The sequence below is a fragment of the Panthera pardus genome, unplaced genomic scaffold (assembly GCF_024362965.1).
Source record: "Panthera pardus isolate Hobbes unplaced genomic scaffold, ASM2436296v1 HiC_scaffold_6, whole genome shotgun sequence".
Classification (NCBI taxonomy): domain Eukaryota; kingdom Metazoa; phylum Chordata; class Mammalia; order Carnivora; family Felidae; genus Panthera; species Panthera pardus.
Window position 1 is genome coordinate 82,775,963 of NW_026526991.1, and position 24,300 is coordinate 82,800,262.

The window sequence follows — 24,300 nt, forward strand, 5'->3', positions numbered from 1 at the left end:
TTCAGAAATAGTTGGGTTTAACAATATATTTGATGCAACACAAGAGAGAATTATTGCACTAAAGCATTCTCAGAAGAAAATACCCAGGCTGAATTGCAAAGATTTTAGAAGAACAGACACTAGCACACAATTATAAATAGAGAAAGATTTAAAACAAAATTGAACTACTTGTAACTGAAGTCCCTTAAGGGGAGGAAACACAGATTAAGACAAAACAGTATTGGTCAAAATCCAACATAGAAGTTTCCCAACCTAATGAAAGACATCAAGCCACAGATGCAAGAAGCACTGCCAACTCCCAGAAAGATAAAAGGCAGAAAAATAAAAACCCAAATCTCTGATTACATTGTAGAAAAACTTCTAAAACAGAAGACATAAGGAAAATCTTAGAGAAAAAAAAAGACACTTAAACAAAAGATTGGTAGTGGTTTATCATTAGAAAAACAGAAGACTTTGGCAACATTTCTAGCACACAATTTAAAAATTTATAAGAAGTGTATGTTAGTTTTCTATTGCTACCATAACAAATTATCACCAATATAGGAACTTAAAATTACATGAATAATACTTTTATTACTGCACAGTTCTTCTTCCAAAAATATGTGTATATATTTAAATGCTATTTTAGAAATACTATTAGCTCAATTATAAAAATGTAAAACAACCTTATAGAAGTGGAAAAAATAATATTAACAGGGAATTCACAGAACAAAACTGTGTGGCCAATAAATAGCTTACTCAACTTCTCTATAATCAGGGAAAACAAATTTTGTGCCCATGATATTGAAAATATTAAGAAATTTGAAAATTTCAAGTGTTAGTAGGGATGTGGGGAATAAGAAGAGTGACTACCAACACTTGCAAAGACAGTGAGTAAAGCATGCAATGGCATGAATTATCACAAGTCTTGTGGTAAATTTTAAGACTTCATGGTTACAGTTTAAGCAAAGCTAGGCGGTAGGGGGAAAAAAGAAATTATGTACAGCCTCGTTTCCATGCTATGAAGCTGGTGTTTTGTCTGGAAGTATATGGTAAGATATTGAAGGGTTTATCCTTGAACAAAGATTGCTCTGGAAGCAAAATGGAGACTAGTTAGGAGGGTACAATACTGGAGAAACCAGTTAGGACACTATTATAATATCATACAAAGGTGATGAGAGCCTCAACCACCAGGCTGTATAGACTTTAAACAATTTGAATGTTTGCATCAAACCTCTTTGAGAATGCATTAGTTGAGTGAGACAGAAGAGCTAATGCTAACATTTATTGGGTACTCTTGGACACGGCAATCTCTCTCTAAACATGTCTGTAAAATGTCCTTGTCTGTAAAATGGGACTAAATAGTACTTGTCTCACTGGTACTTGTTGGAAGAATTACATGAAATATTAGTGTTCCTCAAATTGTTTACCATGACCTTCAGTAAGAAATGGGTAGCCTTATTGTGAGGATTAAATGAATATCTGAAAGTTCACAACGCCTTTCCCAAAATATCTGGGGACTTAATGTGTTTCAAAATTCAGAATTTGAGGGATTTGAGGAAAGTAATATGATGACCAGAACACATATTACATAACACCCCATCAGGGCTTAGAAAAGTATCCAAAATCAAACATTAATCTTTCCACAGCCAAACATAATTAATATTCACACAAACCACAAATGAAGGCTCTTAATAACCTCCCAAGAGTTTCAGGTCAGATTTTGCCACCAAAAGAATTCAGGTCAGATTTTTCCTCAAATGTATATTTTTGTCAAGTTTTTATTTAAATTCCAACTAATGGACATACAGTGCAGTATTAGTTTCAGGTATAGAATGTAGTGATTCATCACTTACATACAATACCCAGTGCTCATCACAGTATCAAATGTATTTTTTTTAAGTTTTGGGGTTTTTTAGGATTTTTTGGATTTTGGAATTGTGGATATGAAATTGCAGTTATAGATACAATCTTTACAAAGTACCCAGCACATAATAATTATTGGTTATTATTGCTGGCATTTCACTTTTAAAATGATGGCTATAACCCACAAATGGGATTTCGTGTGACCCACACTCTAAGAAATGCTAACATACAAATGTTTAGCCTGGTCCCTGGCACACACTAGGCTTTCAACACGTTGCAGGGAAAAATTACCATTTTATATTTGTATAATATTTTAAGTTTCAGTCATTCTTTTTAAGCATGTAGTTGCTATTCATCTTCACAGTAACTTTATCTGAAATAATCTGAATGGTTTAACTTTCCTCTTCATTTAGATGGTAATTTCATGTCTCAGTGCTTTTATGATGAACAGAAGGAATGTAAATAATGATAAACACATCTTTCTATGGCATTTATACCTTGACACCTAAAGTGCTTTCTAACTTTTCTTTAATTACTTTATGTGAAAGAATTTTGTTGCATAGATAAACAAGCAGAACCAAGAGATCAAGCCATTTGTCTTAAGTTATAAAATACACTATTTCTACATAGACTGTGTCCAATAGACTATACAGCTATTTGAAAGTTGTACTTTCAAAGCATATTATTCAGTCCTTAAAGTGAGCTAAAGACACGTTTCTTTAAAGTCGCCTTATAATCTTTGTGTTTTATTTTTTCAGTGCTCTTGGAGATATTAAAATAGCTGAAGTAAATGTCAAGGGTTTATTTGTGAAGCTCATTAACTCTTCCCTTGACAAAGAACTGGAGATTGGAGGCCATATTCTCCAGCAAAATGTGAATGGACAAACAGTCTCTTTGTACCGCTTCCTTCCAAATATCATAATGCAGGCCAATCGCACAGTAACAGTGAGTGCCAGATATAAATGCTGTGATGCTCTGAACTAGAATTGTACAGGAAAAACTCATCTACCCAGCCAGACTGGCTCAGCACCAGTTATTTCTTCATCATTTGATCTCTACGTAAAATGTGGTTTCTCGTTGTTGTTGGTTATTTGTGCCACTTGGTCCATCCCTGGATGTAAATTAACACCCGTAATTCAATTTCCATTGCTTTCCTCAATTTGGTGTACAATACCTTTTGTTTTTATGATTTCACTATTAAAATGAAATACTTAGGTTCCCAAAACTAAGCAAACATAATCCTTAAAAGCAAAGAGATTATTTGCTTAGAGAACAGGTAATTAGTTGATGCTGGAAGGTTTCCTTTCTTTTTTGTGCTTTAAGTCATGTACAGTAGCTTGGTTTACACAGCTGATATTATATATTAATACAGTCATATTTTAAAACCTCATTGTTCAAAATGACACATTTCAATGACCCCCTGACATATACAAAACTATGTGAAGCTGCAATGGCATTTGTCATTAACAAACCATTTTTCTTATAGGTATGGGCAGCTGCATCTGAAGCAAAGCATCAGCCACCATCAGATTTTCTTTGGAGAGAACAAAAAATGTTTAAAACAAGCCCAGATTGTACAACAATTCTGTGCAAACCTAATGGTGAAGTCAGTGTCTGATTCTCAACAATAGCTTTTAAAAGAATGCATAGCTCTCCTTAGGTTCCCCTTCTCCTCTTAGCTGACTCAACTATTTTCCATCCTTAAGAGCTCGGATAGAACCATCACCAACTGCAATAACATGTCAGGCAAATCAACAGCATCCTCTTCCCAGGACCAAAATGCCAAAGAGCTACTTACAAGTTGGCAAAAATAATTTTCATAGCCCATATTTATAAGAAGTTACTTCAAATTTTAGAATCAGGGATGGATTTTATTTATGATATTTAGGCCAAAGAGTGGAATAAGAAAGGAAAGTACTACATAGAGACCTTTTCTATTCACTTATTCATTTCTCAGTTATTTGTTGAGATTATTGTCCATTCCAATGGCTGTAGTAAGTGCTGAGAATATAACATAGAGTAGGATATGATATCTGCTCTTAAGATATTAATATTCTAATGAAAGAATCTATAGTCTAATTTGTAACAACTATACTTTAAATCAACTTCACCATAAATTAAGTGTATTAGTAATAATTTTAGGTAACTTATTCCCAGTATTTGACAATTTTATATTTTCACTCTACCTTTTCCTTAGCATAATAGTAGCGTAAGTATATGCCCAAAAACACACTAATAAAGTTGAAAGCTATCTTTGTTTACAACAAAAAAATTAATCTTTTTGCAAAAACATTATTTCAATTTTTCTTGAAAAATCTTTTTTTTCTTACCCCCAGTCTAACTTACTATGTCATATAACTACTAATCCAGATAATATGTTAATTGGAATCTCTTTGATTGTCTTTGTTGCTACATTATACCTCATTCTTAGATTGTACTCTCTCTTTTGAGTAGACTTGCTAATTTATTAAGAGCCATTTAATGTCTTTCTGTAATAACAGCAGTTGTTAGATAGGGAGACCACTCATTAGCTGTAATTTTGAAGCATTTACTCACTTACCTTTAGATCTTTCAGCGGGCTAAAACTGAATTTTGTAATACTGCTAATGATTCTCATTGATGGGAAAAATAGGTGATATAATCTAAGTTATTTACTCAGCCTTGTAAAAAATCATTGGCAGATTATGATTAAGGCATTTCTGTTTCAGATTTTTCATCACATTTATCCACCCATTTATTTGTTCTGCAAACACATTTGGGGTTTCTACTTTGTGTGCACACTGTTCCCAGACACTGAGTGTTGAACGAGAGAGACCAGATCTCTGAGCTCCTGGAATGCCTATTTGAGTAAATTGTCCTTCCCTGAAATGAAATTAGTCTTTGTACTTACACTGCTCCTTTTACTCTGATTTGAACTACACAACTACTTACAACTGCTTTTTGCACAGTTCTTTATAGTTAATGAAATTTAGTAGCTTAACTGAACCTCACAACACCCTCATATAACAATTCCCTACCACCATCCTCCCCATTTCACATATGAGGACACAGTCCAAGATAATAAGCAACTAATCTGTCTGAGGTTATGCAGTTTGTAAGTTTTAGAATTGGAAACTAAGTCCAGGATGCCTTATTACATCCTCACTGTGTGTTTTATTAATTCACCAATAGTAAGTGAGTGGCATCAAATTGTTTGACTTTGAAATTTTACTGCAATAAGCCTATGACATTTAAAAAAAATCTATCCAACTCCATCGGTAGTTGACATTAATGAATCATTTTTGTTAGGCTGTCGCCTGGTACACTCCTATTCACTGGAAACAAGTGTGGGAGAAATTAGAGACTGACATTGAATTTGACAGATGCTCAATAGTAAGTCCGACGTCTCGAAGACACATATTTCATTGGCCAACAGCTATATCTACAACTAAAGAAAAACAAGACAAGTCTAATAAGGATACCTCAAAAAATCAGATGGAACAAGTTAGAGTTTTTCTTAAAAGGTAAAAGTTGTTTGGATTTTTTAAAAAAAAATTTTAACTGAACAAGTAGGAATGACTGGGTGACAAGTAGAGACATGATGAATAGGTAAATCAATAATGACAAAAAAAATCCTATTTCAAATAGAATGATAAAAACCATAATACTATTTGTGTTTTGTGAAAAACACAGAGAAAGCAGGGTTATAGTCATGGGACAGTAAAGGCTGGTGACTTCCGCTGGGCAATATCGAGACCCCTCCGGCCATTTCACTTCTTAGTGGCAATGCTGTTAGAGGCAAGGCTGTGGAGAGGTGAAGAGATGAAGTTATCACCATGTCTTTAGCAGTGCTTCAGTGGAGGGAATAGTGAATCATCTAGGAATTTCATCTTGGATCAAAAGTTGCCTTCTGGCTTAACGTGAAGAATTTGTTACACATGTGTGGGCAAATACTTCTGATGTGATAAAAGCACTGCCCACATGGTCTTAAAACATGGTCTTGAAACATGCTTTCACTTTAATTGAGGTTCATTGATAATGAACTATGATGATCCCTTTTTGGTTCACTTTGGACTTAATTTTTTTTTTTTTTTACAGAGAAAAAGAAAACCCACCAACCCTTTTTCCTAATAGCAGTCCTTGGTGCCACAGTCCCAATGTCCCTGCACATCCCTACTGTCCTCTGATTGAACCTCACAATACCAGCATGGCTGGAAGCAGCTTAGATAGACAGCCTAGGCCTCAGTCCTCTGGGTCTGATCCAGCCCAGGTAAGGCAAAGTACTTATTCCACTGGAGAGTTAAGAGATGTGGGTGGGAGGAGGAAGAGAGAGGAGGAAGGAAGAGAGAGAAGGAGGGAAGGAGACCTGGTGAAAGGGGTTAAGTGATAAAATTCACTAAGTACTAAAAACTATTTGGGGCATTTGGATGGCTCACTCAGCTGAGCATCTGACTCTAGGTTTTAGATCAGGTCATGATCTCATGGTTTGTGGGTTTGAGACCTACATAGGGCTCCACAGTGACAGCATGGAGCCTGGTTGGGATTCTCTCTCGCTCACTCTCTCTCTGCCCATTCCCCACTCACTCTCTCTGTTTCTCTCTCATAATAAACAAACTTAAACATAAATAAATAAATAAATATTCATTTCTTCAAGTGTAGATGGCTCCTAAAGCAAGTATCATGAATCATTCACTTACATTTGCTTTAGCACAGTGTCTTCTACTGTTCTCAATATCTATTGAATAATGATTTGCTATAATGATTTGCAAACTTTTAATTAGTAGAGGGATGCTTTTTTAAATGAAATATTGGGCAAACTCAATATATAAAAGAATAATGTGGCCAGAAAGAGTACATAGGATACTTGAAGTTTGGTCAAAAGTAAATTTTGTTTTTCATTAGGCAAGAAAAACTAGCCTTACAAAGTTATGCTATGCTTAAAGAAAAATTTATCTTTTTTTTATATTAAATATAATTTATTGTCAAATTGGTTTCCATACAACACCCAGTGCTCATCCCAACAGGTGCCCTCCTCAATGCCCATCACCCACTTTACCCTCTCCCCTACCCTCCATCAACCCTCAGTTTGTTCTCAGTATTTAAGAGTCTCTTATGGTTTGCCTCCTTCCCTCTCTGTAACTTTTTTTCCCCCTCCCCTCCCCGCTGGTCTTCTATTAAGTTTCTCAGGATCCACATATGAGTGAAAACCTGTGGTATCTGTCTTTCTCTACCTGACTTATTTCACATAGCATAATACTCTCCAGTTCCATCCACGTTGCTACAAATGGCCAGATTTCATTCTTTCTCATTGCCAAGTAGTATTCCATTGTATATATAAACCACATCTTCTTTATCCATTCGTCAGTTGATGAACATTTAGGCTCTTTCCATAATTTGGCTATTGTTGAAAGTGCTGCTATAAACATCTTTTCCAAACGCATTCTAATATCAATACCAAATTCTTACTCTTTTTCAACAAGAAGTTTCTTATTTCAGTCCTCTTAAGTTGGGTTATCAACCCAGGATCTGTGAATGCATTTTGGGAAGTCCCTTAACTGCTACATCTGGTACACAAATGTGTGCCTATATGATGGTTTCTGGAGAAAGAGTCCATGAAGTTCATCAGGTGCCCCCAAATGTTTACAAGAATCTAATTAGAATGCAATTCCTGATCCTAAGCTGTGAAAGTCAGCTTCATACAGGTGCTATATGCTGCTCAAGCTATAATGATTTGCAAACTTTTAATTAGTAGAGGGATGCTTTTTTAAATGAAATATTGGGCAGACTCAATATATAAAATGTTACAAGGAAACCTGTCCAAATTGAAGAAAAGGTAGCAATTCCCACTGCCCACTATACCCTTCTTCCCTCCCATCTTCCCTGGCTTCTTCTCTCCTTCCCTGTGATCTTTGAGGTACCTTTCTGGATCATAGAATTCTATACCATAGTATGAAAACCACTGTGTGAGTATACTAACACATAATTGGAAGTAGTACCCCCAAAATAGTAACTTTTAGAAGTGGAATGATAAAAATTATGTAAATTCCTGAATATATTCAATTTCATAAAATTAATACCCTACATCTTTGTGCTTGACTTTCTTCATCCATCAAGTAAGAGATTTGGAAATTTAAAGAGCTCTTTAGCAATAATTTATACATGTAATTTTTATGTATAATACACACAGACACACACTTTTAGTGCATTACAACTTAGATTTGAGATTCATAAGAAGAACACGAATTATGTTTTTCTCCAAATAATGATAGTAGACACTATTTTACCCATTCTAGACAACTTGTTTCTCAAAGAAATTTGGCTTCAAATTTTCTTTCTTTAATCTTTTTATGCAACTATAATTAACATAAATTTTATTGTATTTCAAGTGTACAATATTATTATTTAAATCTCTGTGCATCACTCAGTGCCCATCACGATTACTGTACTCATAATCCCCTTCACATATTTCATCCATCCCCCCACCCACCTCCTCTCTGGCGACCACCAGTTTGTTCTGTATATTTAAGAGTATGTTCATGAACAGACGTTACTCCAAAGAAGACATACATACAGATGGCCAATGTGAAAAAATACTCCATATCATCCATCATCAGGGTTATGCAAATCAAAACCACAATGAGATATCACCTCACACTTGGCAGAAGGACTAAACTTAAAAACTCAAGAAACAAGCGTTTTGAAGATGTGGAGAAAAAGGAACAAAACAAATGGACAAGAAGAAAAAACAGGCAAACCAAAACATAAACTCTTAACTATAGAAAACAAACAGATGGTTACCAGAGGAAAGGTGGGCAGGGAGATGGGTGAAATAGGTGAAGGGGGTTAAGAATACTCTTACCTTGATGAGCACTGAGTAATATATTGAACTGAAATTAACACTGTATGTTAACTACACTGGCATTCTAATAATTTTTTTAAAAAGAATATTTTAAAAGATCTATAAGAATTTAGATCTAAAACATCTAAAAAGATCTAAATCTTCTTTTAAAAGAATCTTTTGTCTCTTTTATTCCTTGTTCACATGTTTTGTTTCTTAAATTCCACATCTGAGTGAAATAATATGGTATTTGTCTTTCACTGACTGACTTATTTCACTTAGCATCATACCCTATAGATCCATCCATGTTGTTGCTCCAAATGGTCAGATTTTATTCATTTTTAAGGCTGATTCATATTCCATTGTATATATATACCATTTCTTCTTTATTCATTCACCTATACATGGACCCTTGGGTTGCTTCTAAATCTTGGCTACTGTAAATAATGCTACAATAAACATAAGGGCACATATCTTTTTGAATTAGTGTTTTTGTTCTCTTTGGGTAAATATCCAGTAGTATTTTCACTATGGTGATCATATGGTAATTCTATTTTCAATTTTTTGAGGAAATTCTATACTATTTTTCACAGTGGCTGCACCAATTTGCATTCCTTCCAACAGTGCACAAGGGTTCCTTTTTCTCCACATCCTCACCAATGCTTGTTATTTCTTGTCTTTTTTTTATTTTAGCCATTCTGACAGGTGTGAGGTGATATTTCATTGTGGTTTTGATTTGCATTTCCCTGATAATTAGTGATGTTGAGTATCTTTTCATGTGTCTGTTGGCTACCTGTATATCTTCTTTGGAGAAATGTATATTCATGTCCTCTCTACATTTTTCAGTTGGGTTGTTTCTTTGGTATTCAATTGTATAAGTTATTTTTTTCAAGTTTTTATTTAAATTCCAAATAGTTCACATTCAGTGTAAGATTAGTTTTGAGTGTAGAATTTAGTGATTCATCACTTACTTACAAAACCCAGTGCTCATTCCAAGTGCCCTCCTTAATAACCATCACCCATTTAACCCATTCCCCCACCCATTTCCCCTCATTTGTTCTCTAAAGTTGAGTCTGTTTTCCAGTTTGCATCTCTTTATTTTCCCTATGTTCATCTGTTTTGTTTCTTAAATTCCACATAAGAATGAAATCATATGGTATTTGTCTTTCTCAGACTATTTCACTTAGCATAATACACTGTAGCTCCATCCACCACGTTTCAAAAGGCAAGATTTTATTATTTTTATGGCTAATATTCCTGTGTGTGTGGTTGGGGGGGGCACGTCTTCTTTATCCATTCATCAGTTGATGGACACTGGGGCTCTTTCCATAATTTAGCTATTGTTGATAAAGCTGCTGTAAACATTGGGGTGCTTGTGTCCCTTCGAATCAATATTTTGGTAAATACTTAATAGTACAATTGCTGGATCATAGGGTAGTTCTATTTTTAACTTTGTGAGGAACCTCCATACTGTTCTTCAGAGTGACTGTACCAGTTTGCATTCCTACCAACAGTGAAAGAGGATTCCCCTTTCTCCACATCCTCACCACAGCTTTGTTTCCTGTGTTGTTAATTTTAGCCATTCTGACAGGTGTGAGGTGAAGTCTTATTGGAGTTTTGATTTGTATTTCCCTGATGATGAGTAATGTTAAGCATCTTTTCATGTGTCTGCTAGCCACCTGTGTGTCTCTTTTGGAAAAATGTCTATTCATGTCTTCTGCCAATTTTTAACTGGATTATTTGGTTTGGGGATGTTGAGTTTTATAAGTTCTTTATATATTTTGGATACTAACCCTTTATCAGATAAGTAAGATGTTAAAGTCCCCTAATATTATTATATTACTATTAATTACTTTCTTTATGCGTATGTTATTAGCTGCTTTATGTGTTTGGCTGCTCTCATGCTGGGTGCATAAATATTTACAATTATTATGTGTTCTTGTTAAATTGTTCCCTTTATGATTATATAGTGCCTTTCTTTGTCTTCTGTTGTAGTGTTTGTTTTAAAGCCTGTTTTGTCTGATGTGTATTGCTACCCCAGCTTTCTTTTCACCTCCATTTGCATGATAAATGCTTTTCAATCCCTTCACTTAAAAAACATTTTTTAACGTTTATTTTTGAGAGACAGAGATAGAGCACAAGCAGGGGAGGGGCAGAGAGAGAGGGAGACACAGAATCAGAGGCAGGCTTCCAGCTCTGAACCACCAGCACAAAGACCGATGTGGGGCTCAAACCCACGAACTGTGAGATCATGACCTGAGCCAAAGTTGGATGCTTAACCAACTGAGCCACGCACGTGCCCCTCAATCTCTTCACTTTTAATCTGCATGTGTCTTTAAGTCTGAAATGAGTCTCTTATAAGCAGCATATAGATGGGTATTGCTTTTTTATCCATTCCATCACCCTATGTCTTTTGACTGGAACATTTAGTCCATTTACATTCAAAATAATTAGTGATAGGTATGTGTATTTATTGCCATTATGTTACTTGTTTTATGGTTGTTTTGTAGTTCTCTGTTACTTTCTTCTCTTGCTCTCTTCTTTCACAGTTTGCTGGCTTTTTTTAAAGTTTATGTATTTATTTTGAGAGAGAGAGAGAGCACACATGAGTTGTGGAGGGGCAGAGAGAGAAGGAGAGAGAGAATCCTAAACTTTCAGCACAGAGCCTGTTGTGGGGCTTGAACCCATGAACCATGAGACCATGATCTGAGCTGAAAACAAGAATCAGATACTTAACTGACTGAGCCACCCAGGTGCCCCTGCTGGCTTTTTTAGTGATATGCTTGGATCCCTTTCTCCTCATTTTTTGCATATCTATGAATGATTTTTGATTTGTTATCACTATTAGGCTTATATATACCATCTTATGCATATATAGCAGTCTATATTAAGGTGACAGTCACTAAAGTCTCAACCCATTCTTTACTCCTCCTTCTCCCACATTTTAGGCATATGGTATTATATTTTGCATCCTTTTATTTTGTTAATATCTTACCTGATTTTTATAGATACACTTAATTTTACTGCTTTTGTGCTTTCTACTTTTCTTACTCCTACTTACGGTCTTTCCTTTCCACTCAAACGTCCCCTTTAACATTTCTCGTTGGCCTGGTTTAGTGGTCATGTATTCCTTTAACTGTTGTTTGTATGGGAAACTCTTTAAGTATTTTTCTGTTATGTTAAGATGATAGCCTTCCTGGATAGAATATTCTTGGCTGTGGGTTTTTTTCATTCAGCACTTTGAACCTATCATGCCACTCCTTTCTAGCCTGCAAGGTCTCTGCTGAAAAGTCCACTGTTAGCCTTAAGGGCTTGTATGTAACTGTTTTCTTTTCTTTTTGGGCTTTTAATATTCTCTCTGTCTCACTACTTTTTGTCATTTTAATTACTATATGTCTTGGTGTGGACCTTCTTGGTTTGATTTTATTGGGGGCTCTCTGTTCCTCCTGAATCTGGATTTGTTTTTTGCCCCAAATTCAAGAAGTTTTCAGCTATTATTTTTCAAATTTTCTGCATTCATTTTCTTTTTTTTTGGATCCCTATAATGCAAATATTACTTTTGATGGTGTCACTGAGTTCGCTATGTCTATTTTCATTTTTTATTATTAGTTTTCTCTCCTGTTCAGCTTGATTGCTTTCCATTACTCTGTTTCCTAGGTCACTGATTCATTCTTCAGCTTCCTCTAGTCTATTGCTTATTCCATCTAGTGTAATTTTTAACTTTGGTTATTGAGTTTTTCATCTCTGATTGGTTCTTTTTTGTTTTCTCTTTCTTTGTTGAGGGTCTTACTGATGTTTTCTACTCTTTTCTTCAGTCTAGTGAGTATCTTTGTGACCATTACTTTAATTATCTAGCAGGCATATTACTTATCTCTGTTTTATTTAGCTCCCATGCTCTGATTTTGTCCTGTTCTTTCATTTGGGACCTATTCCTCTGTCCCCTCAGTTTGTCTAACTCTCTGTGTATGTTTCTATATGTTAAGAAGATCAGGTATGCCTCCTGCTCTTGAAAGTAGTGGCCTTATGAAGAAGATGTCCTTTGAAGACCTGCAGTGCAGTGTTCCCTGTTACCAGAACCTGGCACTTCAGGAGTGCCTGCTAGGTTGTGTGTGCCCTACTATTGTGGCTGACTCACATTTGCCTTCATTCCAGTTATTTGCAATGACTCTCTGCTGTTTGTGGTCAGTGTTTGGTCTCTGTATTGTTAGTGGGCCAGTCTGGGGCCACCCTTGGGCTTGAGTTGAGTCAGACCAGTTGTATGCCAGCACTTCAGTAGCACTGAACTGCAAAGCTTTCTTTTGTGTTGCCCACTAAGAAGCTTTTGCTGGTAGTCAGAACCTGTAGTCAGTCCTGATATTTGCCCCCAGACTACCAGACTACTGTGGGCTTCAGTTGGACTGGTTTCTATCATTATCTTCCCCTGTCCCAGGAGTTACTTTGCAGTGGTCCTGGCCCCTGCTGGGGCTCTTTGTACACTGCCAGGCTTGTGGCACCAGTTTGGATGGGCTCCAGCCAAGGGTATATTAGAGGAGATAGTCTACAGGAAAATGTGGGAGTAGACTGTGGTGCCTGCAAAGACCATCCTGGTCTGCTGTGGGAGGGGCCCTACAGCCACCTGGGAAAACTGCCAAGGTTCACCAGGTTGAAGGGGGCAGATCTGCAGAAGCTCACAGGGACCTGGCATGCAATATTAGTAGGGTTACCTCTGCTGTGGTAGGGGACCATTAGCCACTTTGGAGAACTCCTCCAGAGGCTGGGTGCAGGGGAAGGTCCATAGAAGAGCCCAGGAGTGAGGTATACTTTTAGTAATCTAGGTGGAGTGTGTTGGCACTGCACTGGTTCCCACAGGTGTCTGTATATCTAGGCTGGGGGACAGGGGAGGGAAATGGCACCCACCAGGTCTTTTGTTCTTGGAGTAGTCTCCCAAAGATCCCTACGTCTCTAGCACATACTCTGAGATTAGTAAATAAAATCTTCTTCTATATTTCAGGCATTTTTCAAACTGCTGCTTCTATACTATGTCTTAGCAGGGCTGTTTGCTGTGCTGTCCCTAAAAGAGCAGAGACTCCATCCTCCCAGCTCTCCCAGAGCTGAGTCACTGATTTTTAAAATTCCACTGATTGTTAGGCACCTGTGTTTTTCAAAGCCAAACGTTTGGCTCCCCATGTGGGTTCCCTGTGCCTGAGGTGCCTGGTATGGGGTCTGGTCCTCTCCCTGTCTCTATGCTGGTGGTATCCCTCCCTCCCTGGGACAATCCCATGGTTCCATTTGGCTCCCAACCATGTCTCCATCCTTCCTACCCTCTTTGATATGGCCTCTTCTTTACATTGAGCTGTGGAGAGTCTGTTCTGCCAGTCTTCAGGTGGTTTTCTTGGTTATTTGCACTCATGTGAGTGTTATCTAGGTGTATCCATGGGACATGGTGAACTTAGGATACTCCTACTCTGCTATCTTCTGCAGAAGTCCTATACTATTTTCTTATGTTATTAAATTGACTAGGTTCTCTGGTATATTATGGAAGAGTTCCAGTAAGCATGACCATCTTTGGCTTTTTTCTATTCTTGATAATAGTGTTTCTAAAGCAATAGCAGGATGTTTGCCAATTATCATTTGGTCTGCTGAGAATTTATTCCCATAGGAATTAGCAGAAACATAGGGGAGTGTTCTGCATGGAAACTGGATGGAAATCACAAGATGCACAGAAGGTCCAGTTAACGTAGTGGATTAACAGATTATTAAATGATTAAATAAGATATGAAACTCATTTTCTCCCACTGAATGTTCACAACAAAGTAAAACACACACATACACACATACATACACACACACACACACACACACACACACTTGTATGAGGAAAGTATTCCTGATAACTATGGAGTTATGAGAGAGGGTTTCATCAAAGCCCCCTACCAGGAAAAAAAAGCCACAAATTGTGAATAGAATCTCCTTAAAAGTCCTTTCACCTGTCTTACAAGGGGTGTGGGGGCATCCACTGGCCCTTCACTTCAAATCTCTTTCCATAATCACTCTCATCTTCTCTTTTAGAAGCACAGTTCCTCCCATACCTTCAGAGATCACCACAACTTCTGTCAAAAGGCTGTCAAGATATCCTACCCTATCATAAGAGAAATCTGATGACAGATACTGAAATAATAAATTTTCATCTCATTATAAGTCCCATTAATATTCCCATTTCACAGCTAAAAAAGTAAGTGATAGAGCTAGAAAATTTCCCCTCTTTGAAATTTTTTTAATACTATAAAATATATAAAGTTGCAACACAGTCCTCTTCCTACTTAAAGTGAAAATATTAATATGTTGTCATATCTGCATCAGCTATTTTCTGTTTTAAAATAAATAAGTATTACTTATAAAGCAGAATCCCCCTGTAGTTCCTTCTGTGGTCCTTGTCTCCTCCACCTCTCCCTGAAGCAATATACATGAACTTGGGTGTTGGTGTTGGTGGTGGTGCTTGTATTGTGTTGTTGTTCACCTCAAATCTAACTTGAAATTCTGAAATTTTTCTACTATGAACTGTGGAAGCTCAAAAAACTTATCTGTTGCTACTAATATGTCTTCCAAACCTAGAATACATCATTCCTTCTACAAAGAATATGTATTAAAGACATGTTATCAACAAAATTAAACTATTTCTTTACCTTAATAGAAGAACTGAAGGGACACTGAACAAAAGAAAGAGGGAGAGAATATTGACATCTGGGTAAAGCCCATACCATAAACAATTTACTCAAAAATGGCTGAGTGCGTATAATAAATCATAGTGCTAAGCACCACAGACACAAAAATAAGGCACTCTCTTTCTGGGAAGAAAAACAAATAGTAAAGCAACAAACATAGTAAGGTAGTGACTTACAAATATTTTTGACCATAAACAACAGTAAGAAATATGGTTTACATCATTACTCAGTATACATATACACATGTACATGTGTAACTGACATAAAAGTTTCAAAAGGCAGTACTTAATTTTCTGAGTTGTTTGTATTTCCTACTGTATTCTATTTCATTTTTAAGTACCTGTCATGACCCTCTAAATTTACTTCATTACCAATAAATGGGACAGGATCTCTGTTCAAAAAACATTGTTTTAGAAACATTTATAAAGTGACATGAAAGCAATTGAAAAGGCAACTCAAAGGAGATAGTATTTGAACTATGACATTGAAAGAGGTATAGAAGCTATTCAAGTTTAAAAGAAAGTGGGCAAAGCATTCTGAATAAAAGAAATAGCATATTTTAAAAGCATATGGAGATAAAAATAAATTCTGTGTGTCTAGAGAACAGTGAGAAATTGCATCCAACTGAAATATATGTTGAGATGTTAGTCTGGAAAGTTTGGTGGGGACTATAAAAGTCTTTGCACACCATTATGTGAAAGAGTTTGGACTGTATCAGATAGCTAGGAGGAGACACTGATGGTTTATAAGCAGGTGGCTCATATAGGTAGACCTATTTTTGAAAGAACTTTGAAAACTATATCAGAAATGATATGGAGTAGGAAAAATTTATACCTTCAGCCCAGCCCTCTATTCTGAACTCGATTCATGAGGCCAATTACCTATAATCTCCTGGATGCCCCATGAGTGTCTCATTCCCAACATTTACAAAATTTATCTCATCATCATCTCTCCCTTAAAGTTTGTCAATCCACTTTTTCCTCTTATCTCAGCAAATGCCATTCAGAACCCCAGGACCTGAGAATCTTTCTCTATTCCTTTTTTTCTCAACTCCCACCTATAATTAACCACAGAATCTTGTTTATTTATCTTAAATAACCTCTTCACTTTTCCTGCTTAAATATTTTCATTTTCTCTCCCAACATCCTCATGATGAAGTTCAAACTCATGAAATTACATAAGTATCTTGTAGCCTGACCAGGCCTATCTCAACATTCATCTTGCACTCTGTGCTTCAGCCAGCTTGAAGTTCCTTCAGTTCCTCCAGCATACCATAACTACCCCTAGGCCTTCACAAGTTCTGTCACTCCTCTCTTCACCTGGATAAATATTCTCCATTCTCAACATTTCCACTTATATGTAATTACCTCCAAAAAGCCCATCTTCTGGCCTCCACCAAATTAGTTTTATGTTCCTTATATGTATTCTCTTAGCATCCTATACTTCCCCTATCATACAAAGCCCTTATAGCACTCTACTATAAATTCTCTTTATCGCTGGACTATAAACTCTAAAAGGATAGAAATAACTTTTACACTGCTTACCTTCTTGTCCCCTGCACTAAGCTTAGTGCATGACCCATAATAGTTGTTTAATACATGTTTTCTGAAGGACAGACAGAAATGGAGACCTGAAAGTTTTTAAGCAAGCATCTCATAGATTTAGATATATATTTTAAAGAAAATTTTAGAAGCAATGCTGAAAATGTTGTGTTGTAGAAAATATTCCGAAAACTAGAAAGGAAAGAATTGGGGGAAGAAATGAAAGGAAAGAAAAACAAACCAGATTATAAAAAGAGATTAGGAAAAAGTAGGTCTAATAAAGTTGTAATTTGAGTTCCACAGGAAAAGAAGTGAAAGATTGGGGCAGAAGTAATATATAAATAAATAATGAAAAAAATTGTCAAAAATTGATGAAAGACACCAAGTCACAGAATTATGAAAAATAAATCCCAAGCAGCACAAATCCAAAGGGAACACCAATGTATATTATAATAAAACTTCAGAAAAGCAAATAACAGAAGTTAGAAGATGATGGAATGATATTGTCAACGTGTTATATACTAAAAGAACTACTAACCTAGAGTTCTATACCTAGCAAAAGTATACTTCAGAAAGTGAAGGTAAAATAAAGGCATTTTCAGGTAAACAAAACTAAGAGAATTCATCGACAGCAAATCCAAGGTCAGGAAATACTGATAGAATACTTCAAGAAGAAAGCAAGGATGTACAGAGATGAAGGACAAAATGAAGAAAAATGGAAAGAGTCAAAGATGGATAAACATAAATGAATATGCACTATACAAAACAATACAAATTGTCTTGTAGGGGTTAAAATGTATATAGAATTTAAATACATGACAACTGTATTAGTTTTCTAGGGCTACTGTAACAAAGTACCACAAACTTAGAGGCTTAAAACAACAGAAATATATTCTCTCACAATTCTAGAGACCAGAAGTCTGAAATCACAGTGTTCATAAAGGCTCTGGAGGATTATCTTTCCTTCCCTCTTCTTAGTTGGCAATCCTTGGTGGTCCTTGGCTTGTAGATGGCTTGTAGATGGCTTTTTAATGGCCTTCTCTCCTAAGTATCTGTGTCCATATTTCTCTCTTCTTATGAGGGCACCAGTTATTGGGTTACAGTCCCCCCTAATCTAGTATGACTTCATCTTAGTTAACTACATTTGCAAGGACCCTATTTCCAAATAAGGTCACATACACAGGTTCCTGGGGTTAGGACTTCAACATATATTTTGGGGGGACACAATTTAATCTATAACAACAGCAATAATACATAATTTGGGAGGGGAGTAAATGGAATTAAAGTACTCTAAATTACATGTTTTGTCCAGTAAGTTGTAAAAATTATAATTTATAGTAGTCTTTAGTAAATCAAGGATTCACGTTGTAATCTAGGATAGACACTAAAAGAATTATATAATAATGTCATGTTTATGGTCTGACATATGTCATAGTTTCATTATCATTCAGTCAAAATATATTCTAATTTCTAATGTGATATCTTCTTTGATATATGGATTATTTGGGGATAATACATCACAAATAAAGTGGGTTTATTTCAGAAATGCAGGGTTGGTTTGAGCTTTGAAAATTAATCAAGTCACCTTACATTTTAGAGATTAAAAAAAAATTTGATGTTTATTTTTGAGAGAGAGACAGATGAGTGGAAAAGGGGCAGAGAGAGAGTGGAAAAGGGGCAGAGAGAGAGGGAGACACAGAATGTGAAGCAGACCTCAGGCTCTGAGCTGTTAGCACAGAGCCCAATGTGGGGCTTGAGCCCACGAACCACAAGATCATGACCTGAGCTGAAGTTGGACGCCCAACGGATAAGCTACCCAGGTGCCCCATAACCTTATCATTTTAACAGAATAAAGAGGAAAATTATATAGCCATCTCAAAGATATAGAAAAAGCATTTGATAAAATTAAATAGCCACCCAGGAAGAAAGAACCTTAGAAAATTAGGACCAGAAAGAATTTTCTCAATCTGATAAATGTTATATATAAGAATCCTAAAGCAAATTGCCATAACTAATGGGGAAGATATGAAAGTTTTCTCTTTGAGATCCAGATAGACAAGAATTCTCTCTATGGCAGTTTCTGTTCAACATTACACTAGAAGTCTGGGTGCAATAAGGCAAAAAAATATATATTTGGATATACAAATATCCCATTACTTTATAATCTAACAATTCCATTCCCAGGAATTTTATATGCCTAACAAATATATACATAAGTATACAAAAAAAATACAATAACGATCATAGCAACTGCATTTGTTTTTTTAAAAAAATTGTAATACTTATTTGTTTTTGAGACAGAGAGAGACAGAGCATGAGTGGGGGAGGGCAGAGAGAGAGAGAGAGGGAGACATGGAATCCGAAGCAGGCTCCAGGCTCTGAGCTGTCAGCACAGAGCCTGACGTGGGACTCGAACTCACAAACCATGAGATCATGACCTGAGCCGAAGTCGGATGCTTAACTGACTGAGCCACCCAGGCACCCCATAGCAACTGCGTTTGTAACAGTCAGAAACTAAGAAGCAATCCAATTATTCATCAGTAATATAATGATCTATTAATTAATTATGATCTATTATTATGATCTATTAACTATCTATTAATTAATTATGATCTATTAATACAACCCCATAAACAATGAAAGTGGATGAACTACTGCCAATGAAATAACATCAGTGAACTTAATAAACATAATATTGAGCAAAAGATGCCAGACAAAAAGGAATACATGTTGTATGATTCCATTTATATAAAATTCAAAAACATACAAAATTAAACCATGGTGTTAAAGATCAGAATAATTATCTCTGGGAGGAGAGGAGTAGTACTTGGAGGCTACACAAACTGCTTCTAGAATACAAACGATGCTCCACTTCTTGATCTGAATAGTGTTTACATGTATCACTGTTTTCTCACTGTTTTCACCATGCTGTGCAGTTATGACTTGTGAACTTTTCTGCATGTTAATTATACTTAAATAAAAGTATGTTATACTTAGATAAAATACTTTTTTTAGAAACTTGATGACAACAATAAAGGAAAATTAGAAAGGAGAAGTAAGCAGAGTTAGTTACAGTAATGAGCACTGACATCTTATATCTTGACAAAGAAAGAAAAGAAATCTTAAAAAATAGATTGATGAACTCAAAATGAGTGTTAAGAAAGCTTATTTAAGGTAGGAGAAAAATAGTCTTACCTGAAATTAGTCTAGGCCTATCATTATATTGCAGCATGTAGGGATTTGATTTTAATATAATTCATCATAGCTTAGTCATGTCCAGGAATATCTCTGGCAGAGATGGCTAATTACTGCCCCTAAACCATCATTCCTTCAGATACACAATGCACAAGTCCAGGGAAACCTCAACACATGGCCACCAAGAATAAAGCCTATTCGTCTCAGCCTCTGCTGCAGTTAGATAGGACCATGTGTCTATATTCTGCATAATGGAATGTGAACAGAAATCATGTATGCAACATCTGGATTATGCCCTTGGAGTTGTACTTCTCTGTGTCTCCTGTGTACTGTGATAACAAGGGCTGCAGCTGCCATCTTTCAGGTCAGAGATGAAGCTGTGAGTTTGATGTTAGGATGGAAAAGCCACACTAAATGCCCTGGATCAGCACATCTCCAGGCTAAATGAGAGAGAAATAATTTTGTTTAAGCCCCTGTTAAGTTGGCCTACACCACATCACTACCGTTTAATTTCACTTAAAAAGCTACTTGTTAAAAAAGAAAAAAGTCACAGCTAAAAGGATATTAAGACAATTAAGTACATTTAAATGTAGAATTAATATTAGATATTGACAAGTCATTGTTCTTCCCTTGTGTCATTAATTGTGTTCTTTTTGTTGTGGTTGTATTGGTTGTTCTTAGATTCATACAAAGATCTTAATTTTTCAATGGTTCTGTGATATAAGCATAGAGAGATCATGCAAAGTGGCAAAATATTAACTAGTGAAGCTGGGTGACAGATATACATATTTGGTTGTATTATGCTTTCATGTTTTCTTTGTTTCAAATTTTTCACAATAAAAATTTGAAAAAAATAAACATTTCTGATAGAATGTGGTATACCCTTGGAGCTATTAGCACACAGAGGCAAGGCATGAGGACACCATGAAGGAGGTGCACTTAGGAAGGTTAACCTTTGACAAAGCGGATGTGTTTGCATTGTGTTGCCACCGTTTCTCCTAGGCCTAGAGAGAATTTGCATTCTTTTTGCTGAGATTACCTCACAGAATGTGGACCACACTGTCAGTCTTCTTCTGTAGCTCAGTTAAGTGGCAGGAATTAGTATGAAGATAGTATCCTATAGACATTGTTTTAAGCAGGCAGTGTGGTGTGTGTGCGATTTAATGTACCTTATTTGCATGCTGTCTGATACCCTTTGCCTATCATCTGTGATCCATATTGCACCCTGTAGTGGGATTCATTTTAATTGTAGACTCTACAGCTACAACTGTCTTCCAGACAATGTTATTATAGTAATAATAATAATAACAACAATGTTCCTTTGTTTCTGAAGACGGCAGAACCACACTATAAAAGCCAATCTGTTAGAAAATAAAGGAAACTAGAACATAGATAACATGCAAGAATTAAACATTTAAAATCTCACCACTGTAAGCTCTATATATCGTAAGATCACATTTATGGAGTTTTACTTTAGTTGGACTGTAGGCAAATTCTCATTACAGTTCAAAGGTCTGGCTTGTCTGTGCTGGGATCAAAATATTTCTTCCCTATAAGAACATATTTCTAATCCATAATAATAACAAAGGAAAAAATACAAGTTAGAAATAAATTATCTTTAAGTATCCTCTATATAAGTTCTTTGTTCTCTATATTGATGTTTACACTTGTGTCACATTATTTACATTTATTGATTAAGAATTTGGAATGTTGAGTGTTACATCTCTGGTTTTTACTTAACGTTATATCTATCTATCTATGTATCTATCTATCTATACACACACATACATAGTACTAATCAATAATATAATTAGAAATTATATGAACTGATATGTAGGGGAAAAAATCTGACTATCCTTTAGAATAGCAAAGGCCAATTACTTGGACCTCTTACACATAGACTGAGTAGAAAATAATTAGTTGAAGGAACACTGAAAACTATCAAGGGTTTGTGTCCAATTTTTGTTATCAAAATAACAGCATCAAAAAATCAAGAACTTTTTTATAAAGGAAATTATATCACATCATGTATTCAAGAGGTAATGATTTTTCTTTCTGTTGCTTGCTTTCAGAAAATTTATACTATAACATCACCATATTCCTACAGGACATTTTTCTAAATAGTAGACAAATAAAACCATTTATATGTCTCTTCTTAAAGGTGAAATAAAGTTTTTTTTTAATAATCATACAAAGAATTTTAAGATATTAGTTCTAATGACAAAATGATTGGATAACTTCATGGCTAGATCTGTTATCTAAAAACAATTCAACATTATAAGACAGAAGTATTTTAAAGTAATTTACCTTTAGTTATGAAATATTATAATCTCATTTATGGAAAAAATAATTAGTGAACCATTTTTTCACACAAGTAAGAAATACTATTTCAGGAAGTCAGAGTATTGTAAGATTAAAGTTACTAGGGGGGCACCTGGGTGGCTTAGTTAGTTAAGCATCTGACTCCTGACTTCAGCTCAGGTCATGATCTTAAGCCCAGAGTTGGGCTCTGTGCTGGCAATGCAGAGCCTGCTTGGGATTCTCTCTCTCCCTCTCTTTCCAACCCTCTCCCGCTCATGCAAGTGTTCTCTCTCTCTCACTCTCTCCTTCTCTCGAAATAAATAAACATTAAAAAAACAATAATAAAGTTACTAAGGCTGAATGCTTCGGGCTCAAATAACCATCAAGAAATTGCCATCACTCACTGAAATTGAAATAAACACCACTGCTACTGATAATTCTGTCATTAAATTTCAAGAAATTATAGATGGGAATTTTTTTATAAATATTTTTATCTCTAAAATCAGTACTTTGTTGGCTGAAGAACAAGTTTTCAGGGTGCAATTCAAAACCTCCATCCTCAGGCCACTCAGTTTGGAAAGACATACATAAAATATTCACGAGGTTTGTTTCATGCCAACAAATTGCTCCAGAAGATGAGAAATGATGAGCTAGATTCTTACATCTGAGCCACTGTCTCTGGTATGGAAAATACCTTAGAAACCTATTCATGCCCCAGGTCCACAACTTACTATTCAGAAAGTTTTCACTGTGATGAGCCAAATAGCATGCTGACTCATTGGATTCAGAAACCTATTAGTGACTAAGAGAATCACTGTGTTAACCAGAAGCACCCTGCATTTTTGTTCATCTTTCTTTCAGATCACACTTTCACATCCAGCCTCTGGATATTGTTTCTTTGTAATCAAATACTGGCAATTTAACTTGATAATTCTTCTGAGCTTTCAGAGAAAAAGAAAGGGTTAGATATAACTGAGTAGCTTTTCCTGTAGTTGGTTGTTTTTTTTTTTTTTTCCAGAGGAGCTCATTATTGTCTGTACTTTGAAAATTATTTTGCCTTCTTATCTTTTATTTTACAGGAATAAAAGAACATCTCATTTCTGGGCTAGAACTAAGTGGTACTTGGTATTATTCAATTGAGTGCTATTTCAGTTTGATACTCTCATTTTCTGTGTAGAAATTAAACAAAGTGACTTTCAATGGCTGCTTAAGTATATAGAAGTGAAGGAGGCCACCATATCTGTCACCTCATTCATCACTGGGGTGAAGTTAGCTAAACTGAGAGGCTAAGCATCATTTACTTCTGTCCACACACCATCTCATGCCTGCCTCCTGATGCAGCCTGATTTCTGTACCTCCCTTCACTAGCTACTTCATTATTATGGCAGCTGTGAGTGTAGAAAATAGAGAATTTGAGGAATTTTACAGGCTGGTAAAATTACCCCGCAATCTCAGTTTTTAAAAATATATCTTTCAGATGGATATTTCTTCTCTCAAAGTTTTGATTAATTATGTCTTGAAATATAAGTTTCCTTTTAAAATGATTCACTGAAAACTTGGGCTTAATAATCACACAATACTCTTCAAGTAGTTTTCAAACCCCTTGTTTAAAGTTACCATTAAATAATGTCCTTAAACTTTATATTTCTTCTTCAAAGAAAGAAAATTCTTTTTTATAGTTTATTCTAGGATTTGTTTTAATGTGAAAAAAATCACTGCTTGGAATATTGGATTCTCAATCTCTCTCCTTTTGGGGGGGGGGGGGTTGCAGGGACCACGAAAAATAAGACATCTGAGTTACAAAAGCAATAGGCAACGAACTTAAAGGTAAGTAACAGTATTGCAAATTTTCCTTCTCTGCAGAAAAATAAGAAGACTAAAATAATTTGTAAATATAAAA

General features: G+C 35.6%; 1 protein-coding gene across 13 annotated transcripts in view; it reads left to right on the forward strand.

The window, feature by feature from the left end:
* The window catches only part of LMNTD1 (lamin tail domain containing 1), a 443,253-nt gene that overhangs the window by 414,226 nt on the left and 4,727 nt on the right, over positions 1–24,300 (forward strand). For 12 of the 13 annotated variants that reach the window (XM_053894905.1, XM_053894898.1, XM_053894899.1 and 9 more), the window contains 6 exons: positions 2,604–2,790; positions 3,332–3,451; positions 5,134–5,348; positions 5,923–6,094; positions 14,711–14,873; positions 24,172–24,227. In XM_053894905.1, the coding sequence (XP_053750880.1) occupies positions 2,604–2,790; positions 3,332–3,451; positions 5,134–5,348; positions 5,923–6,094; positions 14,711–14,800 (784 nt within the window). In that variant the 3' untranslated portion in view covers positions 14,801–14,873; positions 24,172–24,227. The remainder of the gene's footprint in view (positions 1–2,603; positions 2,791–3,331; positions 3,452–5,133; positions 5,349–5,922; positions 6,095–14,710; positions 14,874–24,171; positions 24,228–24,300) is intronic. The other variant, XM_019452260.2, reaches the window with a different exon arrangement.